The sequence below is a fragment of the Erinaceus europaeus genome, chromosome 21, assembly GCF_950295315.1.
Source record: "Erinaceus europaeus chromosome 21, mEriEur2.1, whole genome shotgun sequence".
Classification (NCBI taxonomy): Eukaryota; Metazoa; Chordata; class Mammalia; order Eulipotyphla; family Erinaceidae; genus Erinaceus; species Erinaceus europaeus.
The window spans coordinates 35,805,564-35,824,595 of NC_080182.1; the positions used below are offsets into that span (position 1 = coordinate 35,805,564).

Here is a 19,032-nt window from a genome sequence, read left to right on the forward strand (position 1 = left end):
AGTGCCAGCAAAATGGAGTCCTGGTCGCCGACAGCAAGAACCTGTTCACTAACTCACCCTGTATTTGCTGCCTTTGCTCCCTGGGCACACTGCCCCGCCCCTCGCAGTGTCCCTGAGGTCACTTCCCAGACAAATCGATTGTATCCAAATCCTTATCCCAGAGTCTGTTACTGCTGAACTCTGCTTGAGACAACGATCAATTTATTATTTGACATGCCCAGATGGTGACGTTCCGGGGCAGAGGAGTGCTCTGCACGCCCTCTCCTGGACATGCGCACGGTAAAGGTTTCTCAAAAGGAAACTTGAAAGCAAGCTAAATGTGAAAAACTGGAACATACTGGAAGCTGTGACTGAGTTTCTTTTCTCTCCCTCTTTCCTATGGAACATAGGACAGGGGTGTAAAAGAAAATGAATTCATATTTAACATTATTATTCTTATTCCCAGAATAAGGACTCTCTTATAATGCCTACCCTTTTAGGGGAGGAATCAAATAGTAGGCATTTAACTATTCAGATTAGATACATTAAATTATTGGATACTCAGCTCAATTTGAATTTAATTTAGATAAGAAACAAATACTATCTACTATTTATGTATTTGTTTGTTTGTTTATTATGGTGTTTGACATCAAACCCAAGCTCACATACGTTAAAAGGCATGTGCTCTACCCTAAACTACCTATCCAGCCCATTTTTTAATTTTTTTATGTGAGAGAAAGAAGTCAAAGTGCCACTGCACTGTTCATGGAACTTTACTTATCTTCTTGTCACTCTCATGCTCTGCTAGGGACAAAATCCTTACACATGGAAGGCAGATGCTTGCTTTAATCAATCCACACTCAGATCCTTTAAGCTTCTACTGTACATATACATTATGCATCTATTATATATCTAGGTCTCTTTATATATTTTATTAGTGATTTACAAGATGATAATAGGAGCAGAACTCTGCACGTTATGTGTGTATATTTTTAAAAATTTGTATCAATGACTTCCGGAGGCCAGGCTACAGAGTAGCAGCAGCTATGACATGGGTGAGTGCAAACACGTGTTGCTTGTGAGCACAGGGAACTAAGGAGAGATTCCTGGGGCTACTGCCGGTATCTACTCAGGAGCTGTGGGGACACGATGGGTTGGACCTGGTTGGAACCCCAGATACCTCTCCGCGAGGGCGGAAGGCCTTCACCTATAAGCCTCCCCACCCCCTCTGTGACTTCCATCTTGTTAGACCCAGAGGCTGTAGCCATAACCCCCCGATCTGGTCTGGATAAACCTGATTTGCTCAATGGAATGTGGATAAACCTGAAGATCCCCTTCCTCCATTCTTAAGTCCCATGCTCCAGGTAAGGGGAAGTCAAGAGCCAGAGTCCTTAGAAGGAAGCTAGAGTCTAAAATTATCTTGCTGTCAAACGTTTGCCCCTGTTTGGCTTGTTGCCCTGGCACCCCGCCCCAGCACCTGACTTCTTTTTACTCCTTATAAACCCTGCCTTTTTCTTCAATAACCTCACTGTCCTCTGCCATAGTGTCCAGAGTCTTCTCTCTGTGTGCTCATCCCACTGTGGTCTGTTCTTCTCCTCCTCTCTGGTGGCCAGTGGAGTGGTGGGCATGGGATGGACAAGGCAGGCCTTCCAGAGCTTGCCCTGCAAGGAGCAACTGGTAACAGTCCGACAGTTTGCTAGTTGAGGCACAACCTCCCATCTGAGTTTCACCAACAAATAAACTGCTGAGGGGAGGAGAGGATCCCCTAAGGCTCACCAAATGCAACTGTGGGTCTCCACTGATACTGTCCCGTGGAGGCTGGCGCAGCAGCAGGGAGGCCCTGTGCTGACATTGGGGGCAGAGACCTGATTGAGAAACTCAGGTGAAGACAAACACTCCCAGTGGTCTGGAAGAGGAGCTGTATAGTGGGAGTCTTTCCACATTGTTCTCCCCAGGAATTCAGAGACACATTGAATAATTGCCTCAGAACCCACGGAGTACTAACAGGATTGTTTTAGAAACTCACAGGGCCAAGGACTGCTGCCCAGGTTGGCTCTGGCTGCTGTCAGAGAAGCTGATTGGGCCTGGGGCTTTGGACCCTGAGGGCATAGAAGTCTTTGCAATAACCACTGTGCTATCTCTCCCCCACCCTGTATTATCTATAGGTTAGAAGTGAGTGAGTAAACTATAAAAATCTACTTATAGTTAAAAAACCTGCAGGCTCCCATAGCCTACAGGGAAGATAAAGAACAAAAAAGGGTTTAACAATCACCATGCTTCACCTCAAAGACTGAGACAACATTGAAACAACTATTAATTTTCGTAACTGAAAATTCTAAGTACCTTACCTAGACACAAGTCAATCCAGGCAAATGTGATTAGTGGATTGAATAATATTGATAGAGGGACCTCATAGCACACCATGCACAAGAAGAAACATTGGAGAAATGAACTAGGACAAAAGCCCAGCTAAAAAACGCCCAAAGGTGGAAGCACATAAGAATGGGGACAAGATCCAAACACTAATTGAGGCATTAGTCACAGGAATGAGAAATAGTTTGAAAGTAGTATCATCAGAAAAGGGGAAACATCAAATGAGACTCTGAAAGAAAACACTGTCTCGAGGTAATTAGAGAGCTGAAAGCTGAAATAGCTGATCTAAGATCACAACTAGCTGAACAAACTAATACAGGGTAACAAAATAGCTGAGCTACAGAAAACAACAGAGGGGAGAGAGAATAGAATAAATGAGGCAGAAAACAGAATTAACAAGATTGAAGACGAATTAGAAAAAACTAAGAAAGAAGTAAGAGATCTCAAAAAGAGATTAAGAGATACTGAAAACAATAACAGAGACTTATGGGATGACTTCAAAAGAAGTCATATACACTTTATAGGCCTACCAGAGGAAGAAATAGATGGAGGGGAAGAAAGCATTCTACAGGACATAATAGCTGATAACTTCTCTAGTCTAGACAACATCAAAGACATAAAGGTTGAAGAAGCTCAGAGGGTCCCAAACCAATATTTAAAGACACCAAGACACATCATATTTAGAATGGAAAGGAATAAGGATAAAGAAAGGACCCTGAAGGCTGCAAGAGAAAAAACAAAGAGTCACCTATAGAGGAAAACGCTTAAGATTAGCAGCAGGCCTCTCCATACAAACACTACAGGCCAGAAGAGAATGGCAAGATATCTATCGAGTGCTCAATGAGAAAGGCTTTCAGCCAAGACTACTGTATCCTGCTAGACTGTCATTCAGACTTGAGGTATAAAAACCTTCCCAGAAAAGCAAGAGTTGAAGGTATCAACTATCACCAAGCCTGCCCTGAAGGAAGTTCTGAAAGGTCTCTTATAAACAATCACATCATCATAAACATGCCATATAACAGAACACTTTAAAATTTTTAAATAATGTCCTTAAAATATCTTCAATCTATAATATCAGTAAATGTCAATGGCCTGAATTCACCTACTAAAAGGCACAGAGTAGGAAGATGGATCAGAAAACACAACCCAACCATGTGTTGTCTGCAGGAATCCCACTTAACTCTACAATACAAACACAGATTCAAAGTGAAAGGATGGAAAACTAACATATGAGACAATGACCACAAAAAAGGGCAAGAACAGCTACTCTCAATCTGACACAACAGACCTTAAAACAAATAAAATTTTAAAAGATGGGGATGAACATTATTTAACACTCAAAGGATCAGTCAAAAGAGTTCTTAATGATTATTAGCACCTATACACCCAATTAAAGGCCATCTAAATACATATCAAACATCTAATGAAAGGCCTACAACAATGTATTAACAGCAACACAGTAATAGTGGGGGATTTCAATACCCCTTGGATGTTAGACCAGATCAAATACCTAAGAGGAAAGTATTGGCAGAACTCTTTTTCATCTAAATTTTAAAGGCATCTTCAATGAAACAAATCCAATTTAAAAAATAAAAGTTGAACAATAAACATAAAACAGAACTTAAACTGGGTCTGCTGTATTGCACCAAAGTAAAGGACTCTGAGGCATGGGGAGAGGGTGAACCATGGCAGGGAGGACTTAGAGGGGGGTTGAACTGTTATGTGGAAAACTGAGAAATGTGAACAGGGGTAGATGGCATAATGGTTATGCAAACACTCATTTTCCTTAGGCTTCAAGGTCTCAGGTTTATGCTGAATTCACCTTCTTTACCTCATCTTGGATGCAGCTTGAAGATACCGTGTTAAGTGAGATAAGTCAGAAACAAAAGGGTGAATATGGGGTGATCGCACTCATAGGCAGAAGTTGAAAAACAAGATCAGAAGGGAAAACTAAGCAGAACGTGGACTGCAGTTGGTGTATTGCACCAAAGTAAAGGACTCTGGTGTGGCAGGGAGGGTTCAGGTCCTGAAACACGATGGCAGAGGAGGATCTAGTGGGGGTTGTATTGTTATGTGGAAATGTTATGCATGTACAAACTATTGTATTTTATGGCTGATTGTAAAGCATTAATTCCCCCAATAAAGAAATTTTAAAAGTTTAAAGAATTGTATCAGACAATTAAAAGGGATGAAATAGGAGGAAAGAATAGTCATATTTTATTCCTATTCTTTGGCACTGTTTAAAATCAAGACAAAATAATGTAATCTTTGTGCTTCTTTTTTTTTCATGAATTGACTCCAAAATTGTTCCCCTTTTTTTTCTTAATGCTTTGTGTGTGAGAGCGAGGGAGAGCAAGAGTGAAAGCAAAAGAGAGACCAGAGCACTGCTCAGTGCTGGCATATGGTGTTGCCAGGGATGGAACCTGGGACATTAGCCATGTGAATCTGCTGTTATACTGCTGAGCTATCTCTATGGCCTCCCAACTTTCTCTTAGATGGTGGGATATAAGAGGTGGGCATATGGAACAAGAAGCATAAAAAGAGAAATAGATTGAATTTGCAAATTTGGAAAGGATCCTACCTTTTTGTACATCAGAGTCCATGCTAGAAATGGATGGCCCTCTCACCATGAACTTGGGGCACAGCTGGTTCTTAATCATTTTTCCTACAACGGAGAGCTGCAAAAAGGATTCCAGGGGGGTGGCATGCTTCCAAGGAGGATATGAGGCTATCTTCTCCAGATCCTTACTCTCTGAGGCAAGCTCAGTGCCCACTGTATAGATGGTGACCCCTGTCCTGCGGAGGAGAGAAGCAGGTCTGGACACGTTGTCGTGGGAGGAGCCTTCCGCAATGAGCACCGCTATCTGCTGCACACCGTAGTGGGACCGGCCGCCCTTCTCCTGAATGAAAACCCTATTCCTTAGGAAATCCAAAGCAGTGCCAGCCTTGGCCCTTCCTTTTCTTCCCCGGTAGGTTAATTTGTCCAAGTGCTCCAATATTTGGGCTGGATTCTGATATGTGTCCAGTGAAAACTCCAGTCGTGGTTTCTCACTATAAAAGACCAAGCCCATTCTCACAACATCTGGGTGAACGCTCAGAGATTTGACGGTCGTCTTTAAGAAATTGACAACCTGTTGGAAACTAGATTGCCTGGTGCTGCTAAATTCCTCAATGAGGAATACTAAGTCAGCAAGGGTAGGTGTCGGACAGGCTGCAAACAGAATCAGAAAGAAGGGCGTTAGTCTAAGAGTGGGATCGGAAGACTATGCTCATTGTACACATAGAGGTGTTATTCTGTATTTTATACATAATATATTTGCTAGTATAAATTGTGATTCTGTATGTTGTACTGACTTATATTAATGCGCTTCAAGATTTAGGGTAAGCCCTTATACCGACATCTGAATGGTGGTCAAAGAACCTCACAGGATCCATTCCTAGCTGCAGAACTTTCATGTAAAAGCATGCCTACTCATAGCACTTGCAAAATATGCAACTAGATTAATATCCACAGCAAAGTGCTTTACGGTCAGTTCTTCATTCCTTTAGACTCATTAGGAACATCTGAGCATTGCTGGACTTGTTCTTTCTTCCCTTTCTCTAGGGCCAGAGGACCCTGAGTCAGAGTGCCTTTTATAGACCTCAAACCTTCTTATTACTTTTTCCTCTTTCCTGGTAAAAGATATAAATAGCAAACTGTTGGGTGGTAGCGCAGTGGGTTAAGCGCATGTGGCACAAAGCGCAGGGACCGGCGTAAGGATCCCGGTTCGAGCCCCCGGCTCCCCACCTTCAGGGGAGTCGTTTCACAGGCGGTGAAGCAGGTCTGCAGGTGTCTGTCTTTCTCTCCCCCTCTTTGTGTTCCCCTCCTCTCTCCACTTCTCTCTGTCCTATCCAACAATGACAACAAGGGCAACAAAAAGGAATAAATATTTTTTAAAAATTAAAAAAAGAAATAGCAAACTGTGACTATTGGTGACTCTATTAAGTTCCATGTAATTTCAATAGAGATAGTATTTACAGCTCTTATGAAATAAAACCTTTGCTCAACAATTTGTTTGGCCTCGTATGTTAACTCTCTTTTCAATCACCAGGTTCCAGATGCCACCAGGATGCTGGCCAGGCTTCCCTGGATTGAAGATCCCATCAATGTGTCCTGGAGCTCAGCTTCCCCAGAGACCCACCCTACTAGGGAAAGAGAGAGACAGACTGGGAGTATGGAGCGACCAGTCAACACCCATGTTCAGCGGGGAAGCAATTACAGAAGCCAGACCTTCCACCTTCTGCAACCCACAACGACCCTGGGTCCATGCTCCCAGAGGGTTAAAGAATGGGAGAGCTATCAGGGGAGGGGATGGGATATGGAGATTGGGTGGTGGGAATTGTGTGGAGTTGTACCCCTCCTACCTTATGGTTTTGTTAATTTATCCTTTCCTAAATAAAATTTAAAAAAAGAAAGAAAACCTTTGTTCAAAAACTAGGCTAGCTGGCTATTTCATTTTGCTGTAAAAGAACATTCCCCTTTAACCTAGCTTAAATACAAGTGGAGTTATAATGGCATGAACTCCCTTCCAAGAGAAATCCAGACACCTGCCTATTTAAGGAAGTGTCTAATGTAAAGAACCTCACTGTGTCCACATACCAAGGAGTTCCAAATCGGCTTTAAATTAAAAGAAGGCTCATCTCACCACATGAAAGCCAAAATCACTTGTGTGGAAAGCTGAAACCAGTGTGTAAACAAACTCTATCTTGTGAAACAATGTCTAGAAAACAGCTGTTGGGGTGCCAGGGTAACCTTTTGACTTATCTTTGACCTCTTATCTCCTCCTCATTGGTCTTTTACAAAGAATCAAGGATCAGTCCTGGATTCTGAAAGAAGGTGTATTATCTGATTCTGATTCAACTCTCAAAAGGCTTTCCCACTCCTCTGTTCTTTCTCCAGACTTTCCTATTATACTGAGACTCTCTAGTGACTCACACCAAAGGACCATGTCTTACCTTTCTCTGCTTCCATCCCGACACCAAGCTGCCGAATGCCTTGAAGCACCATGCCCACATCTTGCATCATCTGCCTGGCTCCCTCTTGTCCTTGCATCTCATACACAAGGGATGAGGAGCCCATCTCCTCCAATTCTCTCCTGTCAAAGTCCTGTATCCCCACAGACATGACTTTCACTCCTTTCTCCCTCAGGCTCTGGGCAGCATCCTGCACTTCATCTGAAGATTTGCCTGACGTCATGACCACTGCATATTGCGGGACACCCTGGAGGAATCGACTTCCTGCTGCTTCCCGGAAGAAGGTCTGAAGAAGGAACCGCAGAGCTCCGCCTGTCCTCCTGGAGCCGCCTCGCAGCACGAAGCGCTCGCGGATGTGAGCGAGCATCTCTTCCTGGGTCTGGTAGCTGTTGAGCAGAAATTCAGTGTGTGCTTGACCACCGTACTGAGCCAGCCCAATCTGGTACTTGTCCCTGCCGACATCCAACAAGCCCACCACTCTAGAAATGAAAGTTTGCATCCACTGGAAACTGGCCTGAGATGTGGCCTGTGATGTATCAGCCAGAAAGACCACATCTGCATAGGTCTTGGTGAATTCTGGAGTGGAGGAGACAAGAAGGGTGGAGAAAAGCGTGGTTTTCTGTGAGGCAGGCACATGCGAGTACAGTTTACTCAACCCGATAGCTGCAATGCCTTCACCTCCTCTGCCTATGATGTGATCTCAAGACTCTCCTACATGCCCTGCCATCTCTGTTTCTGTTGGCTTTCTCAGACTAAAGTATCCTTTAATCATTCCTCTTGCTCTGGAGGAGGTGAAGTTAACATGTACTGAACAGTTACCTAGTACTGCATGATTTAGTACACTTTATCAGTTGTGAGTCTCACAAACCATCCTACTAGGTAAGTATTGTTACCTTCTGGTGCAGGTGAGAATACTGAAGTGAGGAAGTGACGCTTTATTTCCAGACACCAAGTTGTAGATGCAACTATGATTCCACCCTGACTTCTCTGGGCAGAGACAACTTCACCAAGATGTCCTAGAACCTCACCTCTCCAGAGTCCTATCCCACTAAGAAAAGACAGAAACAGGCTGGCGGTATGGATCAACCTACCAATTCCAGTGTAAAAGCAATTACAGAAGGCAGAACTCCTACCTTCTGCACCACCAAAACAACTTTGATCCATACTCCCAGTGGAGGAGAAGTGATAGGAGGAAGAGGGTAAGAGGGCCTGAACTCCAGCTCCATCAGGTCCCAGAGAAAGGGGACAAAAATGAAAGAGATATTTGGATGAAGTAATAGGGTGATGTGTGGCTTGGAGGGGAAGAGAGGGCTGGACCTGGAAGTAAAGGGGACAAATATGTACAAATGTAGAGAGATAGCTGGAGAGCTGGCAGTTAGCCCATGTCTGCAACTTTGGGAGAACCGTGGTGGTTTGCAGTGGAGGGACTTGGGATTCAGAACTCTGGTGGTGAAAATGGTGTGAATTATACCCCTGTTGGCATGTAATTTTGTAGATCAACATCAAATCTCTCATAAAAAAAATCTTTAAGGGAGTCGGGCGGAAGCACAGCGGGTTAAGCGCACGTGGCGCTAAGCATAAGGATCCCGGTTCGAGCCCCCGGCTTCCCACCTGCAGTGAAGCAGGTCTGCAGGTGACCGTCTTTCTCTCCCCCTGTCTTCCCTTCCTCTCTCCAGTTCTCTCTGTCCTATCCAACATCAATAATAACTACATCAATAATAACTACAATACAACAACAAGGGCAACAAAAAGAAATAAATATTTTTTAAAATTAAAAAAAATTAAATCTTTAAAAAAAGAAGTGAAGCTGCTTGTGCAAACTCACCTAACTAGAAAGAAGCAAGGGCCTGATTAAACAAAACAGATCTGGTCTCTAAAGCCCAAGCTGCTCCCTCCGTTGGCTGTGGCCATGCCCTTCATCCTGCAGTCCCCAGCTCAGATATCCTTTCGCCCAAGCAGTCTCCCAGGTTCTCCGGGAATGCCGGGCAGCTTCTTCTCCCACCTTCCCTCTATCCTTGGGGGTGCTGATTCATACTGGAGTGAGGCAGGCAGCTTTCACTGTTGGGTTTTGATAATCATCTTACCTTTCATTTCACCCTCCACTGCTGAGCACAGAGTCTGAAGGATGCTTCCTGAGAAGTCCTGCAGGTTGTGGAAATTCTCGGTGTTGAAGAGAAACTTCTCAAACGGCTCGCTGGCTATTTGCTGCAGCTCCTGGACATCCTGAACATTGACACCTACCACATACACAGCCACCCCGTCTTCTTTCAATCTGCCGGCTGCCTCCTGGACGTCATCACTGGACTCCCCATCTGTCAGCAGCATGACTATCTGAGGAACCCTGTCCTTAGCTCGGCTGCCCGCTGCCTCAGTCAAGTAGCTGGTCCTGACAAACTCCAGGGCGCTGCCTGTGCTTGTGCCTCCTGTTCGGTAGGGGAGGTTCTGGATCTGCTCCAGGACCATGCTCTTCTGAGGGGACTGGTTCAGTGAAAAGGCCGGGTAGATGTCATCATTATATTGCGCAAGTGCCACTCGGACCTGGTCACTGCTGATGTCTAGTCCCAAGACAAGAGAGCGAAGAAAGTTCCTCACTTTCTGGAAGTTCTGGGGTCCAATGCTAGTTGAGCTGTCTACCAAGAACACAATGTCTGCCGGGACTGCTTCTCTGCAGGCTGTAAGACAGAGGACAAAAGGGTTAGGGCCAGCGGAGAGAGCCGCGTCTTGCTCTGTATGCTTAACACCAACGGAGCCAGATGGTTTCCATAGAGGAAGAGCAATACCACACAGCCTACATTTAGTTGTCCTGCTCTGCTGATGGACAAGCCCCTGAATCTCATTAATTAGAAAAACTCCTATCGCAGCACGCTCAGAGACTGACTCATTTCTTTCTAGTGGGATAAACATCCTCTGTGCACGTGTGTGTGTGTATGTTGTGTGTATGTTGTGTGTATGTTGTGTGTGTGTTGTATGTTGTGTGTGTTGTGTGTATGTTGTGTGTGGTGTATGTTGTGTGTGTTGTGTGTATGTTGTGTGTTGTATGTTGTGTGTGTTGTGTGTGTATGTTGTGTGTATGTATGCTGTGTGTTGTGTGTGTATGTTGTATGTGTATGTGTGTATATGTTGTGTGTGTGTGTAGTGTGTGTGTGTGTGTGTGTGTGTTGTGAGCACACGCACATGCGTTGGTACTAACAGGTCAAAAAAGCTGGAATGACCTAGTAGGGTTTGTTATGCATGCACAAACTATTGTATTTTATTGTCGGCTGGAAACCATTAATCTGCCAATGAAGAAATTTTTAAAAAGCTGGAATGAACCATCTTGAGTGACATCCATGTTCCATTTGTTCGTCCTGTGACCTGTTGGAACTCATGTTGAAACTCAGCTTTCATCTCTATAGCACTTAAATCTACATACCAGCCTTCACACTGCCATGCAGTTGTTTTGAGGCTAAACAAGATGGTCAGCTATAGCGGGTAATATTAATGTTCTGCCCAGGTCCTTTCATGTCTTTTTCCACCATGTCTTCACTGCAGTTTGGAGGACTTCCCTTTGGCTACTGGAGCTTCTTTGCCCAGCTTTCTGTCTTGGGTCATGACAGCTCTGAGGCAGGACTGACATTCTGATTCCTGTAAGATCAAGCTAGAGCTGCCTTCTGTGCAACTTCTGCCTGAGATCATACCTTTCACTTTATTTCTCTGTCCTGTATCCTCCCCATCCTTATAAGCCTCTTCTAGAATCTCTGTCTAAATAAATAGTATATATCCAAATCCATGTCTTGTGCTCTGCTTCTGGAAAAATACAGCTAAAGACACCAGTCATCGGTTTTGTTGGAAGAAATCTACTGTGAAGACCTAGAATCAAATCCTAGCCCCACCATCCATTGGGTTACTCCTGATCACAGTTTCCTCATATGTAAGCCCTATGCATCGTATAAAGGCAAATACTAACTGTCCTGTGTGTCATACATTAATGTACCTATAAGTCAGTTCTGAGATCTATATGGCACTAAGCTAGAGGAAGTTATTACCACATCTTTGAAGTTCCCTTTTAAGCCTCAAAGCACTTATCAAAGTGCTTACTTATAAAAGTAAGGCTTAAATGTCCATTTTGTTCTACAAATGCAGTACAACGTGCAACAGCAAATGGGTGAAAGGCTTTTGCACTTCCTTCAGCTCGCCTTCCTAATGGAGAAAGGCCCAAAGGAATAAATAATGAATAAATAATGAAAGTCCTATCCTCTGGTGAGTGTTTATGGAACCCATAAGCAGCCCTCTTCCTCTTCCCTGACTTCTGTTCTTTCTTACAGTTACTGATTAATGTGTAAAGAATCATCACCAGCTTATGCCCCAGCACCACTACTGGCAGTATAAACTTGACAGTGGGGATGATGGGTATAGCACCACAGGTAGTGAGCACAGAGCATAAGGGCACCTCTGATGTGCTAGATACTGTGCCCAGCAAAATGACTTGCGTAGTTTCCTTTAACGCTTTGACCCACTCTCTGAGGCGCTATTATCCCAGGAAGAAATTTAGGCTCAGAACAATAATATAACTTACTCAAGATGACACGCAAAATGGAGAAGTGGGATTTAAACCCAGATCTTTCTTTTTTCCAAACTCCTCCTCCTAGCCAGTCAGTACATGCTATCAACACACAGGCATGAAAAAAGTGAGAAAGACTAGGGATCAATGAGCCCCGCCCATCCTCCTCCCACGGTGACACATGGGTAAGATAATCTAGGGATAATGTTCTATCAGCAAATACTTCTCCACTGAAGTGTGTGTATACCACAGTGTACGAGCATGAATGTGCGTACCACAGGCACGCAGAAAGCTATCATACCAGAACACAAAGAGTCGGCAAGTTTTTGGTCAGACAGAAATGAAACAACATCTGGCTTGGTGAAATTTTACTGTTTAAGATCACACATACACAGAGGCTGAAAATAAGAGCAATGAAAGGAACAGATAAGAGATCCACTTTGGAGTTTTGAAACTTCGCCATCAGAAATAAGGGGGATTCCGGCGGCAGCGCAGTGGGTTAAGTGCACGTGGCACGAAGTGCAAGGACCGGTGTAAGGATCCCAGTTTGAGCCCCCGGCTCCCCACCTGCAGGGGAGTCGCTTCACAGGCGGTGAAGCAGGTCTGCAGGTGTCTGTCTTTCTCTCCCCCTCTCTGTCTTCCCCTCCTCTCTCCATTTCTCTCTGTCCTATCAAACAACAATGACATCAATAACAACAATAACTACAATAATAAAACAACAAGGGCAACAAAAGGGAATAAATTAATATTTAAAAAAAAAAAAGAAAGAAGAAAGGGAAACTGTACCTGGAGAGACCTGATCAACAGTTTTAGTTGCCTTTGCTAAGGTGTCACAGAGCTCTTGGCGTAACTTCTGGAGCACACCGCTTAGAACAGGGAAGTTGGGAGCAAAGGAGACAAACTTCTCTGCAGGACTGCTTGCAATCTCCCTCAGCTCTGTGGAGACTGCAGCTCTGATGCCCACCACATACAGCAGGATGCCTGCCCTCCTCAGTGCCGCTGCGGGTTCCTGGACTCGGTCCTCCACTGCTCTGCTGCTGATCACTACGGCCACCCGGGGCACACCCTGGCCTGGCCGGCTCCCAGAAGTTTCCTGGAAGTGCTGATCTAGGAGGAACTGCAGGGCCAAGCCCATCTTATTTCCTCCAGGCTTAAACTGTAGCCCCTGGATGTGCTTCAACACTTTGTTTTTGTGTTGGTAGGTGGAAAGCAGGAATTCAGACTGTGGTGTGTCACTGTACAGGGCCAGCCCTATGCGAATGGTCTCTCTGCTGACATTGAGGCTCGCCACCAGCTGGTACAAGAAGTTCCGCAGGCTGCGGGTGTATGCGGGCTTGACGTTGGTATTCACCAGGAACACGACATCTCCCACAGAGGCCTCCCTGCACACTGGGGAAGAGAGTCAAAGGTAAACCAGTGCAAAGTAGAGAACAAAACAACACTGAGAAAATGTTTTGCTTTGATTATTAAATGTGTTTATTGTCATGGTTAGTACATATGAAACAACTCCAAAATACAGTAGTTTACTAAGAAGAACTTACTTGTTATCTCTTTGATTCTATGAATTGGCTGGACTACAATGCACTGTTCTGTTCTGTGAATAGTTGGTAGGGACTGAAGTCAACTGAATTCTCAGATGGGCTGTACAGTCCAGATCAACAAAGTCCATTGGCTGGCAGCTGAAGCTAAATGTTGGCAGGGAGTTCAGTTGGGACTATTAGCCAGGATACCCCTCTTTTCCTTCACGTAGTCATTCCTTATGCCTTTTTTTCCCAAAATGTTTTTCCTTACTTTTTTCTCTTTCTATTATATTTGATAGAACAGAGAGAAACTGAGAGGGCTGGAGGGATAGAGAGCAGGAGAGAAAGACAGACACCTGCAGACGTGCTTCACCACTTGTGAATCACCCACCTGCAGGTGGGGAGCGAGGGCTCGAACCCACTTCCTGGTGCAGGGTAGTATCTGTGCCTAACTAGGTGTGCCACTGCCAGCCCTCCTAGTTTATTTTGTTTTTTAGAGCTGGTCTTATGGATCTGCTTTACCTATAAGGCTGCTTCCCATATTACTAGGAAACTACTTTTATCATTTCATTGGGGAAATGTTGATTCACAGGGTTATTGGCATGGGGTACCATTTCACATCTCTCCAAGATGAAGTTCACCACATCTCCACCAAACTTCCTCTTCCACATAAAGCACTGGGTCCCCAACCCACCTTCACATCCCACCAACTGGGCCTCCTGATCTGGTGTGAGAAACCACAGTCCAGTAAGTTTCCTCCTGTATTACCCTTTGTTTTATTTCTTAGATGCCACCTGCGACCTGCTATTTGTTCTCCTTGTGGCTAAATATCACTTAAGAGGATTCCCTCTAGTTCCACCTGTGTTGTAGTCAGAAAATTTCCCTTGTTGCCTAACAGTCACATAGCACCGCACTGTGTACACCAACTACAAGTTCCTTGACCGTTACGCAACTACTGCACACTTGGTTTTTAAAATATGATTTATCTATTGACTAGAGACAGAGAGAAATCAAGAGGGGAAGAAGAGATAGAAAGGGAGAGAGACACTGAGACACCTGCAGCACTGCTTCACTGCTCACAGAGCCTCCCTGTCCCTGCAAGCAGGGGCTGGGGGTTTGAACCTGGGTCCCTGAGCCTTGGATTATGTGCACTCAACTAGGTGTACTGCCGCCCAGCCCTGACCCTAGACCTTTTAAACATAAGATATTACAAAATTGACAGCTATTAGCAGCTATCTCTCTCCCAATTCAGTGTCTCTGAAATATGATAGCAGCAAGGCAGCCACATGATTTCTGACAAGTGAACTTCCTGCAGTTTGAGGCATGTGCTGACACAGAGCAGCCAGTGCTCTGCTGGCTTACGATGAAGCACAGTGGTCCAAGACCCAACTAGAGCTGGGTGGACCCCCGATGATGGACCCGACTGAATGATTACTGAGGACCCCTACACCTCAATTATGCCATCATTAGAATACATTCGCATAGCACAAACCACTCTGGCCCATATTGTGATCGTTTCCAACTTCCATGCCAAGCCCAAGAAAAGACCAGAGCAGGTCAGGATATGGGAGGATCCCCACTGGACATCTCCATCAGGAACAACATCATAGACCCCTTTGTGGGCACCTATAGGACCTTGCCCTCAGTGTGGATCAGTCATGGTAGGGACTGTTCCATTCTCCAAAGGGAGGTTGGACAACACACTCTACCTACTGCCTGAGGAAGATGGGTCCCGAAATTAGTGCAGCCTGGAATGTCCCTAGCCGTGACCACAGAATGTCAGCTCAGACCTACAGGGATGCAGAGGTTACACAGCCTCCTGTGCTGAATATGGGCCCCAGATCAAATGGATGGGGTTTACAGTTAACAATACTTACATACTTTCCTCACACTTTCCTCCCTGATCCAGCTTTCTAGTCCCTTTTCCAATTATGATACCATTTCCCAAGACAATAACCTACGTCCACCTGCATGTTAGCTGTCAGGCTCAGACAAAAACTAGTAAAGTCGTGGGCCCCTTGGAATATATCTCAAATAGATCTACCAACTTTTTCCAAAATGGAGACCCCAAATCTTCATCTGCAATATTCTTGCTTTTAGGTTCATGATTAGTCAACAATTTGTTCTGCTTTATATCTTATCTCTTTTTCAGCCACCAGGTTCCAGATGATACCATGATGCCAACCCAACTTCCTTGAGCAGAGGACCCCAGCATATGTCTTGGAGCCCCACCTCCCCAGACCCCTGCCCCACTAGGGAAAGAGAGAGACAGGCTGGGAGTGTGGATCCACCTGCCAATGGCCATGTGCAGCAGGGAAACAATTACAGAAGCCAGACCTTCCACCTTGTGCACCCCATAATGATCCTAGGTCCATACTCCCAGAGGGATAAAGAACAGGAAAGCTGGGAGTCGGGCAGTAGCATAGCGGGTTAAACGCAGGTGGTACAAAGGGCAAGGACCGGCGTAAGGATCCTGGTTCAAGCCCCCGGCTCCCCACCTGCAGGGGAGTCGCTTCAAGGTGGTGAAGCAGGTCTGCAGGTGTCTGTCTTTCTCTCCTCCTCTGTCTTCCCCTCCTCCCTCCATTTCTCTCTGTCCTATCCAACAACAATGACATCAATAACAACAATAGTAACTATAACAATAAACCAACAAGGGCAACAAAAGGGAATAGATAAATATTTTTAAAAGAATAGGAAAGCTTTCAAGGAAGAGAACTGGATGTGGAGCTCTGGGGGTGGGCACTGTATGGAAATGTATCCTTCTTCTCCTATAGTCTTATCAATATTTCCATCTTATAAATAAATTTTTAAAATCATAACAAATGATGCATCATTGCCATTTCCCCAGACCAAATGGTACCTAAATTAGTAATAAACATGTACTTACCTTAGGAAAAAAATATATAGGAGGATGTAGCCTTCCAGGGAAACCTTCTTCCCTCCCCATAAATTCAATGAACACATGACACTACCCAATTAAAAAAAAAAACTAGAAAAAGCTGAAACAAACAAGCTTTGTCTCTGTCCTTGAGGCAGCCATCTTTCCTTGGCCATGAGCCTTAAATAGTGACCTTGTTCTCACCACTCACTTCCCAGTAAACCACTACAACTGTCCACTGAGATGTCAACGACCCTCTACTTGGGACTCTCTCCTTTTCTGGGACACCCCGCACAAACACTCTGATATCCCACAGATCTGACCAGACGACTCTCTGGTGACAGTTAACATGCACAAGACCAGGAGCACTGTCATCTTCCTGTGCTTCCTCCTAGCTTCTGTTCTGACATTTGACCCTTCAATTGGACCCATGACTATGATCATAGTCCTCTGCTCACCCCTTAATAAAGAAACCAAAGTCCTATCAGGGTGCTGCTGGTACACACTCCCATCTCCTTTGCTACGTAGTGTCTCCATGTTCCAGCTGCTTTGAGTACGACAGTCAGACTGCTCATGTCTGAGACTGTGTGTCTGACCAGGCTGGAGGACTAGTCCACTGACAGCTGGCAAGTTACACCACCACCTCCTGGGCGACCCGTATTTCACCACATGGGGCTGCATATCCTGACTCCACGGCCTTGGCGGACAGTATGTCGGGTCTGCGTGTGCTTTAGCACAGAGTGAAGCCTGATACACCGACCTTATCTCCCTGCATGGTTTCATCCTGACCGCCCTCCTCCCACCCCCTCCCACACACCTCACATCTCTCATTCTGTTTTAAATTTATCCTAAAGCGTTCAGGCATTTCCCACTTTTAAAAAAAATGCATTAAGCCACTTCACCTCTCTAAAGACCTACATTAGAACCTGTTTCGTTTAACTCAGAGAAATCTGAAAGGTTATTTATACAAGAAAAAGGAAAATAAATAGAACAAACACTACAATCATTTATCTGGAACCTGAAAACACCTAGAATTGCCAAAACCATCTTGAGGAAAAGAAACAGAAATGGAGGCATCACACTCCCAGACCTTAAACTATATTATAAAGCCATCATCATCAAAACAGCATGGTACTGGAACAAAAATAGGCACACAGACCAGTGGAACAGAATTGAAAGCCCAGAAATAAATCCCAACACCTATAGGCATCTAATCTTTGATACGGGGGCCCAAAGAATTAAATGGAAAAAGGAGGCTCTCTTCAATAAATGGTGCTGGGAAAACTGGGTTGAAACATGCAGAAGAATGAAATTGAACCACTTTATCTCACCAGAAACAAAAATCAACTCCAAATGGATCAAAGACCTAGATGTCAGACCAGAAACAATCAAATACTTAGAGGAAACATTGGTAAAACACTTTCCCACATACACCTCAAAGACATCTTTGATGAATCAAACCCAATTGCAAGGAAGACTAAAGCAGAAACAAACCAATGGGACTACATCAAATTGAAAAGCTTCTGCACATCCAAAGAAACTATTAAACAAACAGAGAGACCCCTCACAGAAACAGGATGAATATTGGATAATCTCACTCTCATGCAGAAGTTGAAAACAACATCAGAAGAGAAAAAACAAGTAGAACCTCAACTGGAATTGGCTTACTGCATCAAAGTAAAAGACTCTGGGGTGTGTTTGTGTGGAGGGGGGAGAATACAGGTCCAAGAAGGATTACAGAGGACCCAGTTATATGGAAAACTGAGAAATATTATGCATGTACAAACTGTTGTATTTACTGTCAAATGTACAAAATTAATTCCCCAACAAAGAAAATTTTAAAAGTATAATATATATGTTTTAAATGATAAAAAAAAAGAAAAAGGAAAATAATAGCCTTGAGCATTGGGGTTCCAGCACCTGCTCTAAAGGCAGGATGAACCACAAGCAGTGAACGGCCAGTACCAGTCTTTCCCCGGGAAACACTCTGTGCAGACTGTGTGTCTGTACTCTGTCATTTCTGCTCTTACCTAGCGTGAGTGTTAATTCTAGGGTCTGTCTGTCTGTCACAGATGTTTTTAATTTTAAGATTATCTTTATTTATTGGATAGAGACAGCCAGAAATCGAGAGGGAAGGGGGTGATAGAGAGGGAGAGAGACAGAGAAACACCTGCAGCCCTGCTTCACCACTCACAAAGCTTTCCCCCTGCAGGTGGGAACCAGGGGCTCAAACCTGGGTCCTTACACGTTGTAACATGTGCGCTAAACCAGGTGTGCCACCACCTGGCCCCTGTCATAGATTTAATAGGTTATTTTTGGAGCTTGGGAATTATTTTTTTTTAAGTTTTCTATGTAAATGAATGGTAATTGCTTCTTTGCTTTCTGTCATTTCCGCTTATGAATGGTTAATAGCAAGGAGAACTTATATTCCCTTAAGTAAGTTCAAATGTGCCTTAAACTCTACTTCTAGAATCCTGACATAAGGCATCGTCATCACCTTCTCAGCCTTGAACTCTGGCCCTCTCTGACTACCATCACACCTTCCAGTTTGACCCTTGGCAGTACAATGTGTGCGGCTCCCACTTGTGCTTTGGCTCCTGGAAATCGAGTCCGCGTTGTGCAACTACTTGTCCCAAGCCCAGCTCTAGTCCTGGGAACCACAATCCTGACGATGGGAACTTGGTCAAAGACTTACTGCAGATAACCTTGTCCTGTTCTCCCGCGCAGAA

General features: G+C 44.5%; 1 protein-coding gene across 1 annotated transcript in view; it reads right to left on the reverse strand.

Annotated features, from left to right (window-relative positions):
- Nucleotides 1-19,032, reverse strand: part of LOC103119793 (collagen alpha-4(VI) chain-like) — a 130,939-nt gene that overhangs the window by 93,701 nt on the left and 18,206 nt on the right. Inside the window, exons 4-7 of the mRNA XM_016191144.2 lie at nt 12,692-13,294; nt 9,450-10,037; nt 7,348-7,941; nt 4,934-5,563 (exon numbers count right to left, since the gene is read on the reverse strand). Of these exons, the coding sequence (XP_016046630.2) occupies nt 4,934-5,563; nt 7,348-7,941; nt 9,450-10,037; nt 12,692-13,294 (2,415 nt within the window). The remainder of the gene's footprint in view (nt 1-4,933; nt 5,564-7,347; nt 7,942-9,449; nt 10,038-12,691; nt 13,295-19,032) is intronic.